Genomic DNA, 21701 nt, shown 5'->3' on the forward strand with positions numbered 1-21701 from the left:
ACCTACTCACTGCCGGAGGAGGTACCTTCTAGATCTGCCGAAGGGAGCTGGGCTTCTAATGACAAATGTAACCATGTGATGTCACCGGAAGTGACATCACTGGAAGTGGCACCCCTTGACGTGGCCCTGACGAAAGTGGGAAGATATATTTGTTATGTGGAACTGAGGCAGCCCTAGGGACTCTAGTTTTCTTAAAGGGTTTAGGCTTTACAACAAATATTTTAATACACCAGCTGGACTCAGGCTTTCAAAGTCATTCTGATATGGTCTGTCGTACTTTCTCCATCTCTCTCGCTCTATCAGGCCCAATAAGAGGTCAGACCTATAATACTGGCACTGTAATGGAAGGTGTGATCTGAAGCATGCCTGCAGCAGGCGCTTAACCAACTTGGGTACCACATTGGGTCTGAAGCCTCTAACGTGCAGGTGTCAGTTTGCGGCATGCCCTTAACTCATCCCTGGTTACTGCCAGCGACCCCATAACTGTGTCATACAAACTGCAGAGATCCCAGTACAAGGTTGTGTAAACCGCACAATGTGCGGTTAACACCTAAATATGGACATTGGGGACTATTATTGCCCACCAGGGCTTTACATTCATAAAATGATATTTTGCTGTAGGTTCCACAAATATTCTTTAGAGAACAGCACCATTCATCACATCCTCAATAAAGAGATCTTAACATGGCAAACAACCTTGGCTAAACTTTTGCCATAATGTGCTATAGAATGGAGTTTTTCTCAGATCTCCGAGGAATAAGACGAAACCTCCCTGTAAGAGGCTGTTCGTGTTCCTGAATCCGTGGATTTAAAAACCACTATTTTGCTTTCTTTTTATGGAAAGATAATCGAAGGAGCACGCCCAGACTCGAGCTCCGGTTTAACATCCTCTCAAGCTTGCAACCATGGAAGTGTCTAAGAGTGCTTCCCAGATGCACACTAACATGCAAGAATAAGACCCCTGATTCGGGGCATGATTCAGGCATACGAGACCCATCCGGGTATTGGACTTGGAAAATGCCAGGGGGGTTGTGTTGTCCTGATTATGACCCGTCACATTTTAGCCAAAATTATTGGCCATTTTCCTATCTATCTCACCCAGTCGAGGGGATTCATTTCTCATCCCTCCCCAAAAACTCTGGCAGAAACACCCGGCATGTGGAGAAGATGTCAGATGACAAGGAGGCTGCAAATCTGTGAAGGCAGGCCAGAGGCCCAGAGAGGACGAGATGAAAGTATTTATAGTGCACCGCGTGCTCGTCTCCCTGTTACTCTCTCACAATCCTACCCTTCATCTTTCTGCTCTCCTCTTGGTCTTTGGCTCTCTGCTTCTTTCATATGTCTCGTTCATCCCTCTTTTCTCAACCTGCAATCCATTATCTTGCACTTTCTGTACACTCTTCATTCCATTACTGTTTACATCATTGTTAATCTCTCTGCTTTACCTTTATAAACATATCTCTCACAAAATATGTCATCTCTTGGTTTTGTTTCTGAAAATTCCACCCAGCTTCACACTTATTGCCACTGCATATCACTTTTCTATTGCTCTCATTTTTCTGTATTTCTGAATTACCTTATTTTATGTTTTTATGCTTACCTATCTTTCATCCTCTCTTTTCTCATCTATCTTACTTTTGCATTCTTGTTTATTTTACTCTCTAGCCTCAATTAATTTCCCCAGCCCCCTCTACTCTAATTTCCATCTCCATCGGTTCGCTTTCCTGTGCCTTCCCTACTTCCTCTGTCAGGTTCTGCCTCCCGTTTTCCTGCCGCCTCTTCCCCCATTTTTCTGCAAAGTCTACTTCACCCACAAAAGCGGCGCGCTCCTCACACAGGGACGGTACTATCTGCAGAAAATCTTCCTTTTACTTCTGCCAATCAAAGCCCTTCACCTACTAGGAAAGATCAAGGAAGCACGTCATTATGGGGTGATCTCGCGCATCTCTCAGGTAAGGATTTATGATGCTGGTTATTGATGTCTAAAATGCATTCCTTAGCAGCTTGTTGAGTGTTTGCTCATCGTTGTTTTGAGACTGCATTTAATTTGGAATCTACTTAATAGTCAGTGTGTGCATAATGAAATGTGTGATGATTTCTATCTACTTGTTTCGCATTGATTTTTAGTGCATCCTTTTTAAAGTTGTTTTTGCAAAGAATCAATGGCGGCCTGGCGGGTCTCATTTCGCACTCACTGGGGAGTTTCAGAAATAAATAAATACATATCTTGTTTTTGCAAAAGTCAACTAAGATGAACAGTATCAAACACCTGGCCTGGCTCAGTCGAACCCCCGGGCTGCTGCAGAAAGGGCGTCTTTCATTTCTTTCAATTATTAGTCAGTCTACAACAACCAATGAAATCCTGGTAGGTCTATGTGAACTATGAGTATTTGATGGGAAAACAAAGGATACAGGTACAAAGCCGAAAAACACCCTGATTCTCTTACCTATTACTGCAGACACTAAAACGAATTATCGGTGACGCAGCAGAGCCAGAGACTGCCAGTGCCCGTGCCACAGGCCACAAGGTCGTCACGAGAGTGCGTAGCGGTGAAGCGCGTGACGCGTCACCGCTACGTTCTCATCGCGAGGGCCAGGCACTGGCAGGCTGGGATGGGCCAGTCAAGTCAACGTATGCGCGCCGCGGCGGCGCCGCGGCCAGAGATTAACGTTACGTAACAACGGACGGTCATCATCTTGATTCATGTGGCAAATTCAGTGGGCAAATTGCAGGCAGCCGCCCTAAATATAGTGCCGCCTGGGGCGGTCCGCACCCACCGCCTCCCCCTAGCTACGCGCCTCTGTGCTTTTATGACAATGTATTCCTTAAGACTGAGGTTGTTTTTCAGGGTGAATCCAAATGACATGCCATTCTGTCAGAGTTTATATCTGTGTATAAAAACTATGCCATGCATGGCTACATGACCATAGCTTATCAGTGCAGATGATGGCAGTTGACAGAAACTCAGTCTGAGTTTTTAGAAAAGTCAGGTCTTGAACTGTTTCTAAACACTGTTTCAATTGAACACTGTAGGAGTTGGTAGGGAAGAGAGTTCCAACATTTAGAGTGGAGAAATTGGAAAGACCGCCCTCTCTACCTGACTCTTCTGAGCTTAGGAAGGGTGGCTAGTCTTTGCCGAGCTGATTTCAGCTCTTTAGCTGGGCATAGGGCTGGATCAGATATGTTGGGGTTTGAAGCTGTTAAGGTTCATGTCATCCAGGGTTGTACTGTTTCCTGTTTGTTGTTTTTTGGCAAAGAACAGGAATTCAGTTGTGATTGAGTTGAGCATCAGGTGTGCATATTGTGCGGTAAACATCGGTTACATCGCGGTGTTTACAGCGCAATACCTTTACAACGCGGGTATTCGCAAGTCATTACAATGACTTGTGCTGGATGGCGCTCTAAGCTAAGGAATAGTGTGATTTACTATTCCAACACCTTCCCTACTGTAACGTAGGTTGGAGTTGGAATAGTAAATCATACTATTCCTAAGTTCAGCTCCCTCTGTTTTAACGACTTGCGTTGTAAGGCCTGCGTTGTAAAGGTATCGCGGTGTAAACACCGCGATGTAAAGTCGTACATTCATGTTATGCAGGCTGTGTTTCAGGCATTGAATAACTGAAGCAGAGGAGATGTTCAAGAAGAATTGTGTATGATAGGCATATTGGTGAATTTTGCTGTTCTTGAGGACTACGCAGGTGATAAGGAACTTTTGGGACCCGGAGGTGTCCATGTGAATAAAATGATGCATATCATATATGCATATATCATCTACAATATTTGTGGAGGTGTCTGCCTAATACAAAGGCAGCAAAAGGCCAGTAATTAGATACCTCCTTGTTGACAGCAAGACTTACTATACATTTATGCAGCTGCACAGTTCGTATTTCCCTATGTGGACAAATAAGTAGCCCCTTGCAGCTACTTGACTTCTAAACTTAAGGGTCACAAGGGATCCCTTGCAAGTGCCAAGACTTTTCTACCTTAAAACCAAAATTCTAACTGGATTATGACACTCAGGAAGCATTGATGTAAGAATGACTGGAGATGAGTGAGCTTTTTTTTAGTTGCCAACTTTCTAGTGTAAATTAGGGGTGGGTGGAATTTGCGTAGTCGTGCTACGCAAAGCTCTCCGAAACGGTGAAAAATCTCCTCGAGCACGCAGAGTTCCACGAATACGCGGAATTGCTTGTTCCACCCGTTCCCGATGCTTTTTTGCTGTTCGTGAACGCTGTTTGTGTGCTCGGGGGAAATATCTTGCGAACACGCATTTTGAAAGCGCGAATAAGCCAAGAATTCCGCGAACCTGCAGATCGTGGAATTTTTGGCAATTACGCATTCTCCGCGGAACTAGAAATTACCCAAATTCCGCAAATTACGCGAGCGGAACGGAATTTACCGCCCAGACCTAGTTTAAATAAGTGGCCGCATTTGAATGTTCAGGGAATCTTCAGACAATTATTTCCTTTGCATTAAATGTGTTGCATGGCGGTCTTGAGATGACCAACCAGGCTCAATGAGCAATAAACTCTGGCAGCTAGTGAATCGTCTGTGGTTAGCACGGTCTGTGAACAGACTTTTGTGAATTAGGATGTGAGTTTAGTGCTTGTGATATGCGACAGACCTAGGCCACTAGAGACTGAAGGCTTCCACAGCATCCTTACACTGAGGACTAGTGTGCCCAATGATGCCCAGGAGGAGTTTTTTTGTAGTTTTTTTTTTAATTAAGTTTTATTGTTTGTGAATACATATTAAAGGCCATACAGTTTGCCATATCATATTGTATCACTATAGAAATACATGGTGCATTATAAACAGTACAATCAGCCATCAACCTTTGGGCATAGTGTTATGGGGTTGAGGTATTTTACAGAGTGTTGCTCATTACATGAATAGACAACACAGCATTAAGCAAGTAGGCACAACTTGATTGTCTTGCAACAATATAATATGGTAGGGCATTTCCCTTTTCTAATCAGCTTCCAGTCTATGTTGGCTGACATGGGGTAGTTGCCGATCTCTCTAGGTAGGTTCCGTTGCCTGGTGCTTGGCTCAATGTACCCTCACTCATGTTAGGTGTAGCTATGATTCGTGCATTCACCCAATGTGTGAAAGGGGCCCAGATGTCTTTGGTTCTGGACACTGGGGACATTAAGTCCCAAAAGCATGATAGTGTCCCAGTGCATGGCAATTCTACGTTTGACCAGTAGAAGCATCATAGCGGAAAGGTGGTGCATGTCAGAAGGGGCTCTTTTAACATGTCCCAATAGGGCCACAAGTGGTGTGCATTCCGGATTAGCTCCGGTGATCTAGTGTATTACATCATAGACCCTGTCCCAGTAGTTAGCAATAGGCAGGAACTGCCACTTTAGGTGCAGAAATGTAATCTGCGGTAGTTTGCATCTCCAACAGTTTGCACCAGGCGGAAGCCCCATTCTAAGCATCTGCAAGGGGGTGGGGTAGATGCGATGAAGGAATTTAAAGTGAATTAGTTGTAGCATGTAGTTGGGGAAAGGAGCATGAGCTGGGAGCAGCAATGGGTCCACTGCTCATAAGTAGGGGGAGGATCTAATTTAGTATGCCAGTGGGCTAGTGCCTTGACTGTGGTCACTGGTGAGGTGCGTTGTGTGGTGGTGTTATTAGTTTCCGGGGCAAGGGGTTGGTCAGGATGTGGTTGAGCGGTGACAGGACGGGAGTGCGGTGGGAAAGGAGGCGTGTATCTGCCGACAAGTAGCCCTGATTTGATAACATAAGAGCAGGTCCGACGTGGATGGGAGGGAAACCCTGTCCCGGTCCAGGGCTGGCTCTAGGGCAGTGCGACCGGTGACACCGCAATGTGTGCTGGCTTCCTGAAGATGCAGTGTTTGCAAGTTTATTATGTTTTTAAAGCACCTGCTGCCACGTTTCTTTCCTCCAGCAATTACCAGGCATCACAAAAATGTCAAGATAACTCCTGTGATTAATGCTCTTCCTGGAGAGAGATCAGAGTTTTGTATAGTTGAGGTTTTGACTTATGTGAAGGTAGTGCAGAGGGTTAATTTGCCTGCTGCAAAGAACATGTACCATGTAGATTACAAAGTGCACATATTGTAAATAGGTCAGCAGGTTACAGCTTTTAAAAAAAGACATCCTTTTGTTACTTGCAATTTATAACTTAATGTGTTATATAGAACAGTGAACTATTAACTTTCATCATAGAACTGCATACACACTCCAAAGTATACATTAGAGCATAGATTAATGTTGTAAAAAGGGTTAATTTATTTAGAAATCGATTTTTCTTATTAAAGAAAACTCCCAACTATGCTGTTTCTTTTTCGACTCAGAGTTTGTGCTTCTCCACACCAAGCATTCCTAAACTATATCGCCTACCAGTATGGATGACATGTGACTCCTACACTTGTAGTTCTTTGGCGTATGTAACATTTCCTATACACTGATTTACACACGTATGATTGATTGTCTCTGTGTTATATATGCGTGTGATGCAAAGTGCTCTGACATCCTTTACTGGTATGAGTGGCGCTATATAACTAATTCAATGCATCTGAGAGAGAGTGGTTTTGGAAACTTGGTCACTAGGGTGCTAGTCAGAGAATCCGTGGTGGAGGTGGTCATTGGGGGCGCCAACTAACATTTTTGCACTGGGCGCCACCAGTGGTAAAGCTGGCCCTGTCCCGGTCGAAGGGGTTAAGAAATTGTTTGCTGGATATAGATCTACAAAGGTAGTGAGACCGAGGTGGTGAGCTCGCAACGTGGCCCCGCTGTCGTGCAAATGGGGAAGAAGGGGGTTATATGCCTGTGGGATAGATGGGGTGTAGTGTGTCAGAATTTTTGCTTGTCTGCACAGTCCCTCCCATGCCCATCTCAAAGTCTCCACCGTGCTTATTTCACCTCTTGGTCGTCTGTGCACTTGATAGATAGCAACTTGCAGAGGGGTGGGTGCATCCCTGTCTTTTTCAACAGCAACGTGGGGTTAAAATGATGTCAGCTATAGCCAAAACTTCAAATATTGGGCTAGTGCCCAGAGGGCATATAATGTAAAGTCTGGTGCACCTAAGCCTACCTGTGATAGTGGCAGCATCAAAAGCTCCCAAGAGATGCAAGGTTGTTTGCCCGCCCACACAAGGGCCACCATATGGGAGCGAAGTTTCTTGAAGAATGCATGGTTTAGTGGTAGGGGTATGCTTGCAAATAAATATAGGAGCTTTGCCAACACCACTATTTTTGCTATGGCAATCCTGCCTGCCAAGGATAGGGGCAGACGGGACCAGGTCGAGATCCTTTTCTCAAGCCAGTCCACGGCACTGCCATAATTCATGCTCTAGATTTCAGTGTATGCTGACTGAGCCAAATCCCCAGGTATTTGATCGGGCCCATGGCCCAAGCCAAAAGCTACTCTAGTTAGAAAGGGAGTGAGGCATCAGTTAGAGGGAAGAGTATCGAATTGGTCCAATTGATGTTCACTCAAGACAGTCACTCAAATTGTGTAATTTCCCTCAACACAGGGTTTAGACTTTCCTCTGGTTTGCGTATGTAAAGGGTAATATCATCTGTGGACATTAAGATTATTGGTCCTCTATCTGTGAAACCTAGTCCTGTAGGTGCATTCTTGCCGCCAGTGGCTCCATAGTCACAGCAAAGAGGAGAGGGGAAAGAGGGCACCCTTGCCTGTTGCCACGGGTCACTGGGAATTGGTCAGAGATTAAGTTGTTCTCTTTTAACCTAGCAGTGGGATTGGTGTAGAGAAAGTGGATTAATTCAGCTTTTTTTTTTTCGAATGTCCATTCTGGATAGGGGAGTGAATAGGTATGACCATTCAAGTGAGTTGAATTCCTTCATGGCATCCAGGAAGGCAGCGAGTGCCTGTAAGTGAGGGTCCAAGTGATAAAGTGTGGGGAAGCAGTATGCAAGTTGTGTGCCGTCGATCGACCAGGAATTAACCCTGACTAGTCCGGTCTGGGAATGAGTGGGAGGAGAGGTTAAAGCCTGGTAGCGAACAATTTGGCGAGTATGTTTATGAGGGTCAGTGGTCGGTACGAGACTCGTAGATTAGCGGGCTTGTCTGGTTTTAGGAGTGATAAAATCACAGCTTCAAGCATGGATGGAGGTAGGGAACCCTTGTCCCAAAATTCTTTATAGACTGTAAGGAGGTGGGGTGCTAACACCTCTGCATATGTTTTGTAGAAAAAGACTGTCAACTTGTCAAGACCCGGGGCTGTGTCACCTGGCATACTTTGTTTAGTTTGGATTATGTCTTTGTTAAGGTAGGACCAGTGTGCTTCATCTAGCCACATCAGCTCGATCGAGTCTAGGTAGTGAAGCAGGTCTGCACACGGACTGTCGCTGGAGGAGGTATAGAGTGTGGCGTAGAAATCTGCAAGGAGGTTAAGTGTGGTGCGTCGTCCTCTCATTGGACTGGAATTATCATCTAAAAGCTCGTCAATATATGATGAGGGCCATGTGGGCCTAAGTATTGGTGCCAGGGTTCTGCCTGGGTGATCCCCTTTGCCATAGCATCCAGCTCTGGTACGTTTGCCTAAAAAACAAGTTTCACTGTGAAATCTCTTCCTCGTATTCAGTGATTTTCCATTGCAGGTTAGCTAAGTGTTCAGACCCACCATTGCAATAGTATTTTAGTTCGGTGTCTCAGATGTTGTGTTCTAACCGCACTAAGGTCTGTCTAATGGACTTCAGTACTCCTGAATGTTTAGCTATGCATGGTCCTCTGATCACAGCCTTGAAGGCCTCCCAGAGCACCAAGGGGGATGATACAGATCCTACATTAAGTGAGAAAAACTGTAGTATCTCCTTTTCAGATCTCTTCCCCGAAGGCCGTGTCCAATAAAGCGTTTTGGAGAAGGCGACAGCTGTATGCCCGTGGCACTGTCTGGGGTTTAGACCACCTAAGGAGGACAGGTGCATGATCAGATAGTGTATGTGGCATGTGTTGGGTGTCTATAGCCCAGGACGCCACATCTCCTGTCACTAGCCATATGTTTAGCCTGGAACACGCTTTGATGCGGCAAAATAAAAGTGCCCTCTATTGTCTCTGGGTGCCATGTCTGCCAGATATCTATAAGCCCCTGTTCCTGAAGAAAAGACGCCACTCTCTGGCTCACCCTGGGGTGCAGGTTGCGGGAGGAGTCTGACAGGTCAAGTGTGTTATTCATAATGGCATTAAAGTTGCCTCCCTATATTACTGTGTCGCAGCCTATCAAGGTAATTTTCGACAAAATAGAGTCAAAGAATCCAAGATCATCTGTATTTGGCCCATAGATTGCCGCCAGTGTCATTAGGAGTTGTCCCCAGTGTTCTACCCATAATGACACACCGTCAGGGTCCTTGATGGTGCGGGATGTCGTCCAGCCAAGGTTGCGGTGTATCAATATAGTTACTCCTCTGCCCAGGAGGAGTTGATGGTAGAATAGATTCTTTATCATCCACTCTTCTTGACATCATCAGTGCAAGGCACTTCATTACAGATCGTGATTTTGAAGGACATGGTCAGAAATTTCGGATTCACTTCTCAGAGGGCACTGGAGTTTTAATTTTCTTTCTCTAACAGCAAAATAAGAAGAGTTTTTAAAGTGAATTATGTGATAGTCTTGCTAGAGTATAGGAAGTGTGAAATGAATAAAATATCGTTTTTTTTTCATTCAGCATTTAAGAAAGCAAAAACATAGAACTTTTTTTGTAATTCTTAAGTGTGTTGGAAGTGGAAAATTTAATAGGATCGAAACAAATCAAGACATTTTATTTGGTGATGCACAAATATTAAGTATTCACAGAAACCTAATTTCAACATATTATCCTATGATTGCTATCAGCTATATCGTTTTAACAGTGAAAGTGCATGACTGTGCGAAGCTATTGGCCATAGCAATAAAAAATATGCTGTCTGTAAATAAATTAGGGGAGAGGAGTTGGCCTAACGGCTAGGGCGGTCGACGTCGAATCTGGGGAACTGGGTTCGGGTCTCGGCAATGACGCTCAACATCCTGTGATTCTGGGCAAATCACTTAATCTCCCCGTGCCTAACAAAAATGAATGCGTGTTCTTGTGTAAACGCAACTGGAGCTATGTAAAGCGCTCTTATAGCTGATACTGGGTCAAGTTCGTGCTATATAAAACTCCATAAAACCCCCCCCCAAAAAATAAATAAAACAATGCACTGCCACGCGGTGACTAAGTTACTTTCAAAAATCGTCCCTCCTCATTTCCATAAAGGGAGGTGGGTCGCAAATGTTTGTCATTCTTAAAAGTGGGTCATGGTGCTAAAACGTTTGGGAATCACTGCCCTACATTCATGCTCACTTCAGGAGGAAGTTGCATCCAAAGAACTGGTCGACAGTCGCCACTGAACACTCTACAGGTGGTACGCATAGCACCACCACAACTGAAGGCTAGTTGGAAAGGAATAAGTTTAATCCAGTTTTCAATTAAAGGGCATGGTAGCGGCTTCTGGAGAAAACAAGATGTCTGGAAAGTGATGGGCATGACTCAGATGACTGTGAAATCAACTTCCTGTCAGCTCGCCCATCCAATGCACTTGGACTGCTCTTCTTCTTCAGGTTCAGTCCTTCACACTGGTCAGCTCTTTGTGACTGCAATGAGAGTCAGTACAAGGACTGTCCTCTCCACCTTTATAAAGTGCAGCGTGTAATGAAAGCAACACTATGGCCAGGAGTTTGCCTAATTAGCTTCGCCCCAGAACATGCCTCTTATTGTCACCATCATTTGACTGCACTTGCAGGCCACAAACAGATGCAATTCACCATACAAACATGTACTGTTCATGATGAAGGTCAGCCCAGGCCATCCACCCGCAGGAGATACCACTGAGCACTCTGCAAAACCAAGGCTTGGATCAGGGCAACATGCATCTGATTTTTTAGGGGATAATTGGTGGATCACAGGCCCTCTGGTCTTAATGAACTAGCAAACACTTGCATACACAGACTGCCGAGCTGTTTTACTAGGGTATCATATTTCTAGTACATCAGCCATTTCACACTTGAACGCTAGATTTTGGGGCCATTGAATACTTTATGAGTAATCCAGTGAAGGTAAAAGCTGGTAATATCAATGTGGCTAGTTAACAGCCATTGAAAAACTGATGAATAGTTGAGAGAAACTTATCAAATATTCATCCCTTTGGCATATACTCTACCTCCAATGTTAGAGGAATAGAGGAATTCATGTTGTTGAGTGCTAGAGGAAAGTCAACATGCAGGGCACAAGCAGTGAAGGGGAGTGCCAATTGTGTGACTGAGGAAATAAGTGAGACCCCACAAAACATCCAACCCTTGTGTCTATCAGACGCCTCTGCTGATATCTCATGTGCTTGTCGAGAATGTGTGTGAATGGTGGATGTATATTACATGTGTTGGAGTGAGTCTCTGTGTGTAGTTACTCTGACAATTGGGATCCATTTTGTATGCCCCCTGATTTAATGTAGCACAAGATGGAGGGTGAAGGCAGCTGGAAATATATTGCCTGCATTCCTGTGACTAGATGATGGAGACTCAGACACTGATATGAGGATGGAGAGAGGGCTACCCTTAGAACCTTGTGTTTTGTCTGTTGCTAATTAATACTTCAGGAAAGCTGATGGCAAGCAGGGGCAGAAGTCGTCCTCACTTCATTGTACCTTTGTTTTGGATACTCTTGCTTGGAGCCAGCATCCTCATCAGCTGCTGTGAGAGCCATCACCTTTCATAGAGGCTGTGTCTGCACTGCAGCCAGACCCTGGCATGCCATGCCACGACTCTGTTGTTAACTGAGAGGCGAGACTTTCTCTGCAAACCTGGTTCTGCTGCCGAAGGACGCTGCCGTGTGTCTGAGAAGAACAACCACTGATCCCAGTCTTGCATACAACAACTGTGACATGACTCAAGGGGTGGTGCCACCTAGAGTACCCTTCTCTCACTGCTGTAGAACTCTGCTGTGGGACTTCAAACATCTCAGACAATGGCTACAATCCTGAACAGTGATTTTTACAAAAAAAGCACTGGGCTGTCTTTTTGTTTATAGTTGAGTTCTGAGTACTTTCCTCTGACACTACCTCCCTGACAATCCTTTGGCTGTTCACCTGCGCTAACCAAGTATGGAAAGGGTGTAACTTGCCCAGTTTGAAGAGCTATTGTAGGATGGATCTGAGGATACCAGTTCTAACCAACCTCAGACTCTCTAGTCATGGTCTGGTGTCTCCTGTCTGCCTTGTATCCCCCCTGAAGAGAATCCGACTCTGTACCTGCCTGCTTCAGTATAGAGACTTCTCCATAACCCAACTGTAATTGCTTTCTGTATTCATAAAGAACAGTGGATAATGCAAGCAGCTCCACCAGGAGGCATATTTTGAATAATTTGGCTAACAAGGCCTGGTTGCTAACAAATACCGCTGAAGTGAACTGTGCATGTCTTTTAGGAGCAGACATGTTTACGCCCAACAAACATGGTCAGTGCAGGAGAACTCAGTGCAATCTTGCTGTCTGTCACAATCAGAATTGTAACCAGTACTTTAAGATATAATTAGAGTGGGCCTTTGATCTTGCCCTTGCACATGATTGGATGGCTTTGTTGTTCATTTCAATTCCTTGCTCCTGATTTAATGGCTTTCATGCCTTTTCCTGTATTTGTCCTGCAGCACAGCTTTTAGATTTCGACTCGAGTTTTGATTGGTTACATATATCCACCCACGACTGATGTCAGAGAACCTTTTTTCTTTATGTTTTTTCTACTGCATTTGCAATGTAGCACTCAAGGAGAGGTTACGTTCTGATCCTCCTCCTTCTCTCTTTTTCTGTCCCTCTTTCTCTCTTCATTGTGAACTCCTGATCTCTTTCTTTCCCCACCATAGTCATCGCCTGTCTTCTAGTTCCTCTGTTTCCTTATCATTTCTTTCCCTCCAATAGTAACCAGCTCCATATCTCTCTCTCACTTTCTCTTTCTCTCTCTCTCCCTCTCTCTCTCTCTCTTTCTGCTCCACTGCCTCTCTCTCTTTCTCAGCCTGTTGCCGCTGCTCTCATCAATTGGCTTTGCCATTCTTGAAATTGGACCAGCATTTACATAGCCAAAATGGTGGCTTGACATCTTGGAGTGGTATTTTCTATACTTCCAAGATGGCAGTCATATGGCCTTATACACAAAACATTTTGCAGTCTTTAGTTTATGGGTGCTATAAAGTGACATTTAGGGTCGCCTTTCACAAATTATGATTTTGAGTTGCGTTCTGACAATAAATCCTACTAATGACAGAAGAAATCTTCTAGTATGTTGAATTTTCAGAAGTTGAAAGTTGGTATTTAGAGGTGAAAAGCGTTGTGTTCCCAGGGATGAAAGGAGGAGGTTAGGGTTGCGGGGTGAGGCTATTTTTTGGTCATTGGGGAACACCCACAAAGTTATAATTATGTGGAATTCGTATGCATTGTCAATCCTTTCATTGTATTGTAACGTTTACATAGTACTTACTGCTCCTTTGTGGGGCGCTGAAGCACTTGTCGACATAGGTACTATTCGTCAGTCTGCAGGGAGAGTGGGTGGAAGAGTGTCGTCTTTGTTTTCATCCTATGTGTAAAGTGCTTCCATGTGATGTGTGATAACCATTGAGGTGTACTAGTTATATTATAGGGACACAGCCCTTAGCAATATGATTGATGAGCAAATGTGTGCTATAAGAAGATAGTGTATGGTTTTCATTAAGTTGGCAGCTTTGACCACCTCTGTAGGTCTCTTCAAAGTTTTTTTTAATGCTCACCGTCCACTAAGCTAGCTACATACCACACAGGACTATTTATAATGAGATTTTGTTTTATGGTCCTGTGCATTCATAGGTAGTACGGGGAACTGATCAGGAGATCTGGTGAGATAGACTGGGTTACTATCATCTCTTATATGATTGTTACTATAAGAATCCCAGAAGTCTGTTAATTGGAACGTCAGTGGTGAACTAAATGAAAGCTGTATATATGGCTGATCTCTTCAGTTATTCCACGCCTGTTCAGATGGAGATGTGTGTTTTGTTGCTGTGCACTGGGTGATAGACATGACCCGTACTGGGTGAAAGTCTGCAGCGCCGTATTCTATTTTGCTTGTATTGCTTGATTTTAATTTGTAGGTACAGCAATCCTTTCAAGTGTGAGGAGCTGCCGTGAAAGATTGGGTAAACCAAGCTTTTCTTCACTATGAGGTACGCGCAGGGGCGTAACACAGGCCCCCGCATCCCCCGCGGTGCGGGGGGGCCTCCCAGCTGCAGGGGGCCCCCTCAGCACAGAGCTCAGGTCTGAGCGCTCCGGATAAAATCCGGAGCAGGGGCCCCTCTGTGTACATTGCAGGGGGGCCCCTAAACCTTTTGTTACGCCACTGGGTATGTGACAATCCATTACAGAGTATATTTCATGTATTCTGAAATGATGGAGTCTTTCTAGTAATGTGCGGTGTTAGACCCTGTTAAATACTGCTTATATGTCCAGAAGCAATGGAGCAGCCACTCCGTTCTATTCCACTATTTGTTTTAGATCATCCCATATGGATATGAAGGTTGATTCTATCTCCACCTGGTCTGAATCCAGATTAATAGTGTTATAACAAGTCCTCTTCTCAGTAAGCTTTGAAAGTTGAGCAGAAACTACTCATTCAAATGTTTTATAGCGGAATGTACCATTAGATAACTGCCAATAGCTTCCTGGTTAGGATGAGTAGTGTTTCTTCTTCTTGAGAAGTGGATTGATGTGGGATTTCAACTCTGAAAAATGTTGGATGAAGTAAGTGATTGTCAAGACCACAGCACCCCTTTGTTATCAGGGATCAAAGGGGAAGGGTTTTCTTGACATGGGGAAAAATGTGTTAAATGGAGAAAGAATGTAATGTCCATTTGCAGCATAACATTAATTTTAAACTTGTGGATCGTCCTCTGCTAGACATCCACTAGTTTAGGATTCGGCATTCATGTATGATTTGAAGACTTATGGTAATCAAAAAAAAAAGAAATCTTATGGAAATTATAGATGTAAGTTGCTGAACTGTTAAATGACTTTTTCTTTTGCACGTCAGGCCATGAGTGGATTAGTTTGATGCTAAGATCTTTTCGCAGATTAATCTCGTCTGGTGGACGCTGCCATTTTTTCTTTAATCATAGGTTGACAAAATGAGAACCTCCTTAGGATTGTTAAATGTACCTCACACTATTTAGAGTGATGCAAAGCTGAAAACTTTCATTGTGTTCTATCGAAGAAGTACCTAAATAAAAACAAAAACTGTCCATTTGGTGCCCTTTAAATTTGGTTTCATGAAAGCTTTCAGAGTGTTTCCATGCGTTAAACTTTCCTATCTCCTTCCATTCTTGCTGTTCCAGGACAGAAGCTGTGATTGTGTATCTCAAATCCACATTACTGTGAAAAGCCCAGACTGTAGCCCCATTACCAAGCATGTCCATTTCATTTCAGGATCATTGCCACGACACAAATGCAGGCCCCTGATGCCAGGAAGTCCTTCCCCTGTTTCGATGAACCAGCCATGAAGGCCACATTCAATATCACTCTGATCCACATGCCGCAATTCGTGGCGCTGTCAAATATGCCGAATATCAGTAAGTGCGACTACCTTTGGGGAAAGTACACACTTGACTACAGTGGAATGTTTTCAAACACTTATTTTTCCTCTCTCCACTCTACTACTCCTAGACAAGTGTTTGCGTTTCATAGATATAGTATCGGATTTGATAACAGGGGAATGCAATTAAGTATCCAGCCAAGAGTCTGTTTTTATTCCTCCTGAAGGCACTGTTTGCGTGACCTCATTACCAAAATGCAGGGGTGTAACACAGGACTCCGCATCCCCCGCAGTGCGGGGGGGGGCCCGAGCTGCAGGGGGCCCTGCAGGTTGCCCCCTAAGCACTGTACTCATGCCGCCAGACAGCTCCGGATTAAATCCGGAGCGGGGCCCCTCTGTGTACCTTGCAGGGGGGCCCCTTCAACTTTCGTTACGCCACTGCCAAAATGTTCTGGTTGTTCTACTGCTTGCTGTGTGACTCAGGTCCTTACTACAAGTGGTCCAGTTATTTGCCGTATGTGCGTTACTGCTGTTACTCCTCAAGTGTCACACATGAGAAAGGCAGTGAAGATGAAACAGCAGTGAAGTTGAAACATATTGTGCTCCCACACTAAAAAATCATGTGAATGCATTCCTGCAGGGCCATTTTTTTCTTCTTTGAAGTATGACTTCATATTTTGAACGAAGGTTTCGCCCCTGTTAAAGGAGTATTAACACCGCAAAGCGAAGTGAATCATATATATTTGTGTGTGTGTATATAAATATATATAAGCACACATATATATAAGCACACACACACACACTCGCGCCCCCACAATGCACTGATTATGACCTCGTATATTACATCACTCATGACATGGTCAGTGACATCACTCATGACATCACTGATGACATCTCAAATGCCATCACTGATGACATCAGTAATGACATCATCCAGTGACTGTGAGTGATTTTTAAAAGTGTATGAGTGTTAAATATATATACCAGGGTGTATTGGTGAATCAGTGGGTCTATGAGTTGCTGTATGGATGACTCAGTGGGTGTGTGACTGACAGTATAAGTGAGTGGTTAGGTGGCTCAGTTAAAGTATGGGTGAGTGACTGGTTGTGTGAATGTGAGTATCTGTCAGTTAATGTCTAAGTGGGTGTATAAGTGTGTTAGTGGGTACCTGAATGGCTATATAGGTGATTGATTGGTTGTCTAACTGGTTGTCTGGGTGGCTGTGTTAGTCGGTGAAGTGTTGTGTGACTGCCTGTATGGATCAGTGAGTGGTTGAGTTAGTGCTGTATGGGGTACTGTTGCATGTGTGAAAAGTTGTATGAGTGAGTGAGTGTTTGTATGGCTGTGTCGGCGATTGATGGTATGTGTCAGGATGTGTGAGTAACTGACTTTGTGAAAGGCAGTATACATGAGTGTCTGGGTATACGAATGACTGTATGCTTGAGTGAGTGAATGTGAGAGTGGCTATATAGTTGAGTGCATGCTTCTCTCAGTGACTATATAGCTGAGTGAGTATGTGTTCCTATTTGTATGAGTAAGTAAGTAGGTGGGTGTGTAACTCTTTGGGTGAGTAAGTGGCTGTATGATTGACTGTATGGGTGTGTGTCAGTGGCTATATTAGTGAGTAAGTGGGTCCATGAGTATGGGTGAGCAAGTGGATGTGTGTATAAATCAATGAATCATTAAGTGGGTGTGCAAGTACTGTGAACGGGTTTGTGAATTGATGTGTGGGAGCGGCAGTGGGTGTGTAAAAGATTCTACAGTGGTGTGAGTGGGTGCGTCACAGATGCTGTGGATGATGTCATCACTGATGTCATCAGTGATGACATTTGAGATGGCATGAATGGTGTCACTGACCATGTCATGAGTGATGTAATATATGAGGTCACAAGCAGTCTATTGCCTGGGCGCGAGTTCTAGTTACCTCAGCTAACTATAACAGCTGAATTTCTCTGGTTTTGTATGAGTGAAATGTCAGGCTAACTGTAACGTCCCTCTAACCTTTGGTTTTTTCCGTGAATATCTAAGGCTTTTTAAATGCTAATTTCTAACAATAACGTCCCTAAAACCTGTGTTTTTTCAGTTAGTTTCTAAGGTTTTTTAACTAGCATTCATGTTTTCAGAGTGGTTGAGAAAGGGTTCTGGCCATCCGACCAGCTCTCAGGAGTAAAGTGGACTTCTTCCCCCAACCAGTAGTGCACCAGGAGACGCGTTTGCAGATGGTGGACAAATGGGGCATGGCCTCCAAAGACCTCTTAGCAATCCCACTGTGTGGAACTTACTGGAGGTAACAGGAGTGGTAGTTGACCTTCAAGGATGTCCTTGGGGGCCAACTACCCCTCCCATTATCTCCAGAAAGTCCCACACAGCGCGATTGCTGAGTTTTGATAGCAGGCCATGCCCCCCATTGTCCACCACTCTGCAAACATACTTCCTGGCATGCTCTTAGTTGGGGGATGATGTCTCCTTCACTGCTAGGAGTCCTTAGGGGCCAACTAGCCTACCTGTTACCTCTAGTAAGTCCCACACAGTGGGATTGCTGAGAGGTAGTTTCAAGCCACACCCCCTTTCTCCAACACTCTACAAACGCGCCTCGTGGTGAGCTCTTGGTTAGGGAAAGTCCTTTTGCCTCTTGAGGGTCCCTGGGAGCCAACTAGCCCTCCTGTTACCTCCAGTAAACCCCACACAGCTTATTGCTAAGAGGTGGTCCGAGACCACTCCTCCTTTCTCCAGCACTCTGCAAACCTCCTGGTGCACTGCTGCTTTGGAGATGAAGTCGACTTTACTCCTGAGGCCCTCAGGAAACAATTGGACCTCATCCCCCACCAGCAGTGTGCCAAGAGGCACGTTTGAAGAGTTTTGTAAAAAGGGGCATGGCCTTCGACCACCTCTCAGCAATTCCACAGTGTGGGGCTTACTGGAGGTACCTGGTGGGCTAGTTGGCCCCTAAGGACCCTCAGCAGCGATGGGGACTTCATCCCCAACCAAGAGCGCACCAGGAAGCGCATTTGCAGAGTAGGTGAGAAAGGGGCAGGGCCTCCGGCGAGTTGCCGGTTCGGATATATTGTTTACATTTAGGAATGGAAAGGGGGCTGTGTGTCCCCCTTCCCTTGGCACTTTTGGGCCCCCATCCCTTGGGGCCTTACCCATTTTTTTTTTTATTTCATTTAAAAGAAAAGGAACCCCCTCCTGAGGCCGATTTATGCCCCGGGAGCCCATCCCCTGGCAGCTAAGCCTATCTTTTATTTATAATTGATTTAGGGATTTTTTTAAAATGCTTTCTTTTTAAGGGAGAGGGGCTGAGTGGCCCCCTCCCTCAGGCCATTTCTTCCCAGGGGACCCCATCCCCCGGGGCTTGGCAATTTCTTTTTTTAAATATTTATTATAAAGAAAGGGGGCCCCACCCCCGGGGCCCTGCCATATATAGAAAAAAGTAGGGGGCTCAGTGGCCCCCCTCTTGGGCCATTTTCCTCCCATGGATCCCAACCCTCTGGGCTTGGCCTCTCAGTCTGGGCCGCGGGGTAGCCTCAAGGCCCCCGCGGTCCCTGCCTGCTCCCCGCCTCCTGCGGGAGCCGGCATTGCTTTTGGGCAGAGGAGGCTACTAACATGCAGCTCCCTTTACCCAAAAGCTATTCCGCTTCGTTTCATGGAAGTGAGAGCATTTTCCCTTCTATCACTTCCATGAAGCAAAGCAGTGTTTGCTACGGCATGGCAGGAGCGCTCCCGCCATGCCATAGCAAACTGCAATGTCCCAGGGGTGGGAACACCAGGACATTGCTTGAGCTGGCCCTGTGGGGTATCGGTCCCCAGGGCCATGGAGGGCTCCTGGAGGGAGGCCTGGCGCCCCCATCCATCTTCTCTTTAGCCCCAGGGAGTTGGTGGTCCCTGGGGACTGCAAGAGAACCTGCATTTGCTTAATTTGTTTCCTGGGGAGGTAGTGGTCCCTGGGGCTACAGGGGGCCCATGTGGCTCCCCCACATTTAATGAACATAGCCCCGGGAGGCTGCCGGGGCCTGCACGGGCCCCCGCATCATTATTTGTCATTGCCGCTGGGACCTGGCCCACCTGGGGAATTACAAAAAACAAAGCGCGGGAGACCCCACTTTGTTTTTAAACAAACATTTCTGCAGGTTCCGCTCCAAAAAATCCTTTTTTGAGCAGACCTTAGGGGTCATGGTGTTTGTTCCCTGAACCCTTTCCTTGTTTTTTTCTGGTTTTTTTTAACCTTTTCTCTTGTGACTCGATTCAACTGAGTCAGATCACAGGTTACAGACATATGTATATTTGTCAAATGTTTACATTTCTCAGGAACTACTGAATGGATTTACACCATTTAACAAAACATGTGCTTTCTGAAGCAAAAGCTAGTCTTTTGCCAAATTTGGTGTAACTCTGTTCAGCAGTTCAGGCTGTAGCCGTGCCTTGAGTTTCCCTTGGAAATGAACATGGGCAAAATGCATTTGTGGACCCCCCATTTTCTCGGCCCTTGCTTGACGAATAACCCCGAAACCTTCGACACAGGAGCTGATGAGACCGCCTTATTAGTTTTGAAAATTTCACAAAGATTCATCAAACAGCACCAAAGATATTGGCAAAAGAAAAAATGCTTTTTGAATAGAAACATGGTCCTAACTATAACTACCTACTGGCGAGCGCCAGTAGGTAATATGTATATATGTACATATATATATATTTTATTTTTAAATGTTTGTGTGCAGCATACCTTGCAAGTCATATGGTCTAATAACGGCTGAGTGGATTGTAAATGTGACAAGAACTTCCAGATGGCAATATAGGACTATATTACATAGGCTACCTGTCATGTTTACGTTGCATATTTGTTTTGGAAGTAATTCACTTGAAAATGCTGTTTAAAAAAAAATAAAGTACAGCTCACAAGTAACAAAGACTCACATTTGAATATTTTGCTTTTGTTTACCTTTCATGAATAAATTGTTGATAAAACAATAGACAGGGTGAGGTCCATTGCATTTATGGCATCCTCTGCTGACAAACTATACTAGATTGTCATGAATTTACCACTTAATTTGAACATGTCACAAAAAATGCAGTTCCTAGGTCAAATGAACCAAAAGAATACTGCTAGAGAAGAAGTGCCTTGCAATTTAAATTTTTTCAGCATAATTTAGATAACATAAATGTGGTCCTCCATTGCCACTAATCTTAGTGGCTTTGACAATGGTAGAGCTCTGCACAGTGTGAATAGTTTTGGGGGCTACGGTTATCACTGGATATTGCAATAAAAGCACACAGACATGTAAAATGGCTAAATAAATATCTATATCCATATCTAACATTGCTGTAACCTTTGGTTTTTTCAGTGAATATATGTGTGTGTGTGTGTGTGCATATATATATATACATATATATATATATATATATATATATATATATATATATATATATATATATATATATATATATATATATATATATATATATATATATATATATATATATATATATATTCACTGAAAAAAACATAGGTTTCACACACGTTATAGTTAGGAATTAGCATTTAAAAAACCTTGCAATTCAGTGAAAAAACCATAGGTTTCACACATGCTATAGTTAGCTGGAGATTTTACTCATAAAAAACCAATGAAATTCCCCCGTTATAGTTAGTGCAGGCAACTATAACTCACGCGACCGCAATCCTCTGCTGATGCTAATACTGTATTTAGACACTTATTTGCCCATGTCTTCTTCCATTAAATTTTAGCTATACATATATTACAAATATTTTTTTTTCATAAAGACACATATGTCATCAGCAGAGGATTGCGGTCGCGTGAGTTATAGTTGCCTGCACTAACTATAACGGGGGAATTTCATTGGTTTTTATGAGTAAAATCTCCAGCTAACTATAGCATGTGTGAAACCTATGGTTTTTTCACTGAATTTGCAAGGTTTTTTAAATGCTAATTCCTAACTATAACGTGTGTGAAACCTATGGTTTTTTCAGTGAATTTGTACGGTTTTTTAAATGCTAAGTTACTTTACGCCGTTCGTGGCGTGCGCGCCCACTTAACGCAGTTTGTTCTGTGCACGCACGGTGCGCTTCGCGCACCATGCGCGCACAGTGAGCACGCGGTGCGCTTCGCGCACCGCACGCCCACTTTACGCA

At 44.3% G+C, this 21701-nt stretch overlaps 1 protein-coding gene across 3 annotated transcripts in view; it reads left to right on the forward strand.

Annotated features, from left to right (window-relative positions):
* Positions 1-21701, forward strand: part of LOC146860504 (aminopeptidase Ey-like) — a 724459-nt gene that overhangs the window by 256753 nt on the left and 446005 nt on the right. For all 3 annotated transcript variants that reach the window (XM_085644417.1, XM_085644415.1, XM_085644416.1), the window contains exon 3: positions 15448-15590. In XM_085644417.1, the coding sequence (XP_085500543.1) occupies positions 15448-15590 (143 nt within the window). The remainder of the gene's footprint in view (positions 1-15447; positions 15591-21701) is intronic.

Source organism: Triturus cristatus, chromosome 3_1, assembly GCF_964204655.1.
Source record: "Triturus cristatus chromosome 3_1, aTriCri1.1, whole genome shotgun sequence".
NCBI classification, from domain to species: Eukaryota; Metazoa; Chordata; class Amphibia; order Caudata; family Salamandridae; genus Triturus; species Triturus cristatus.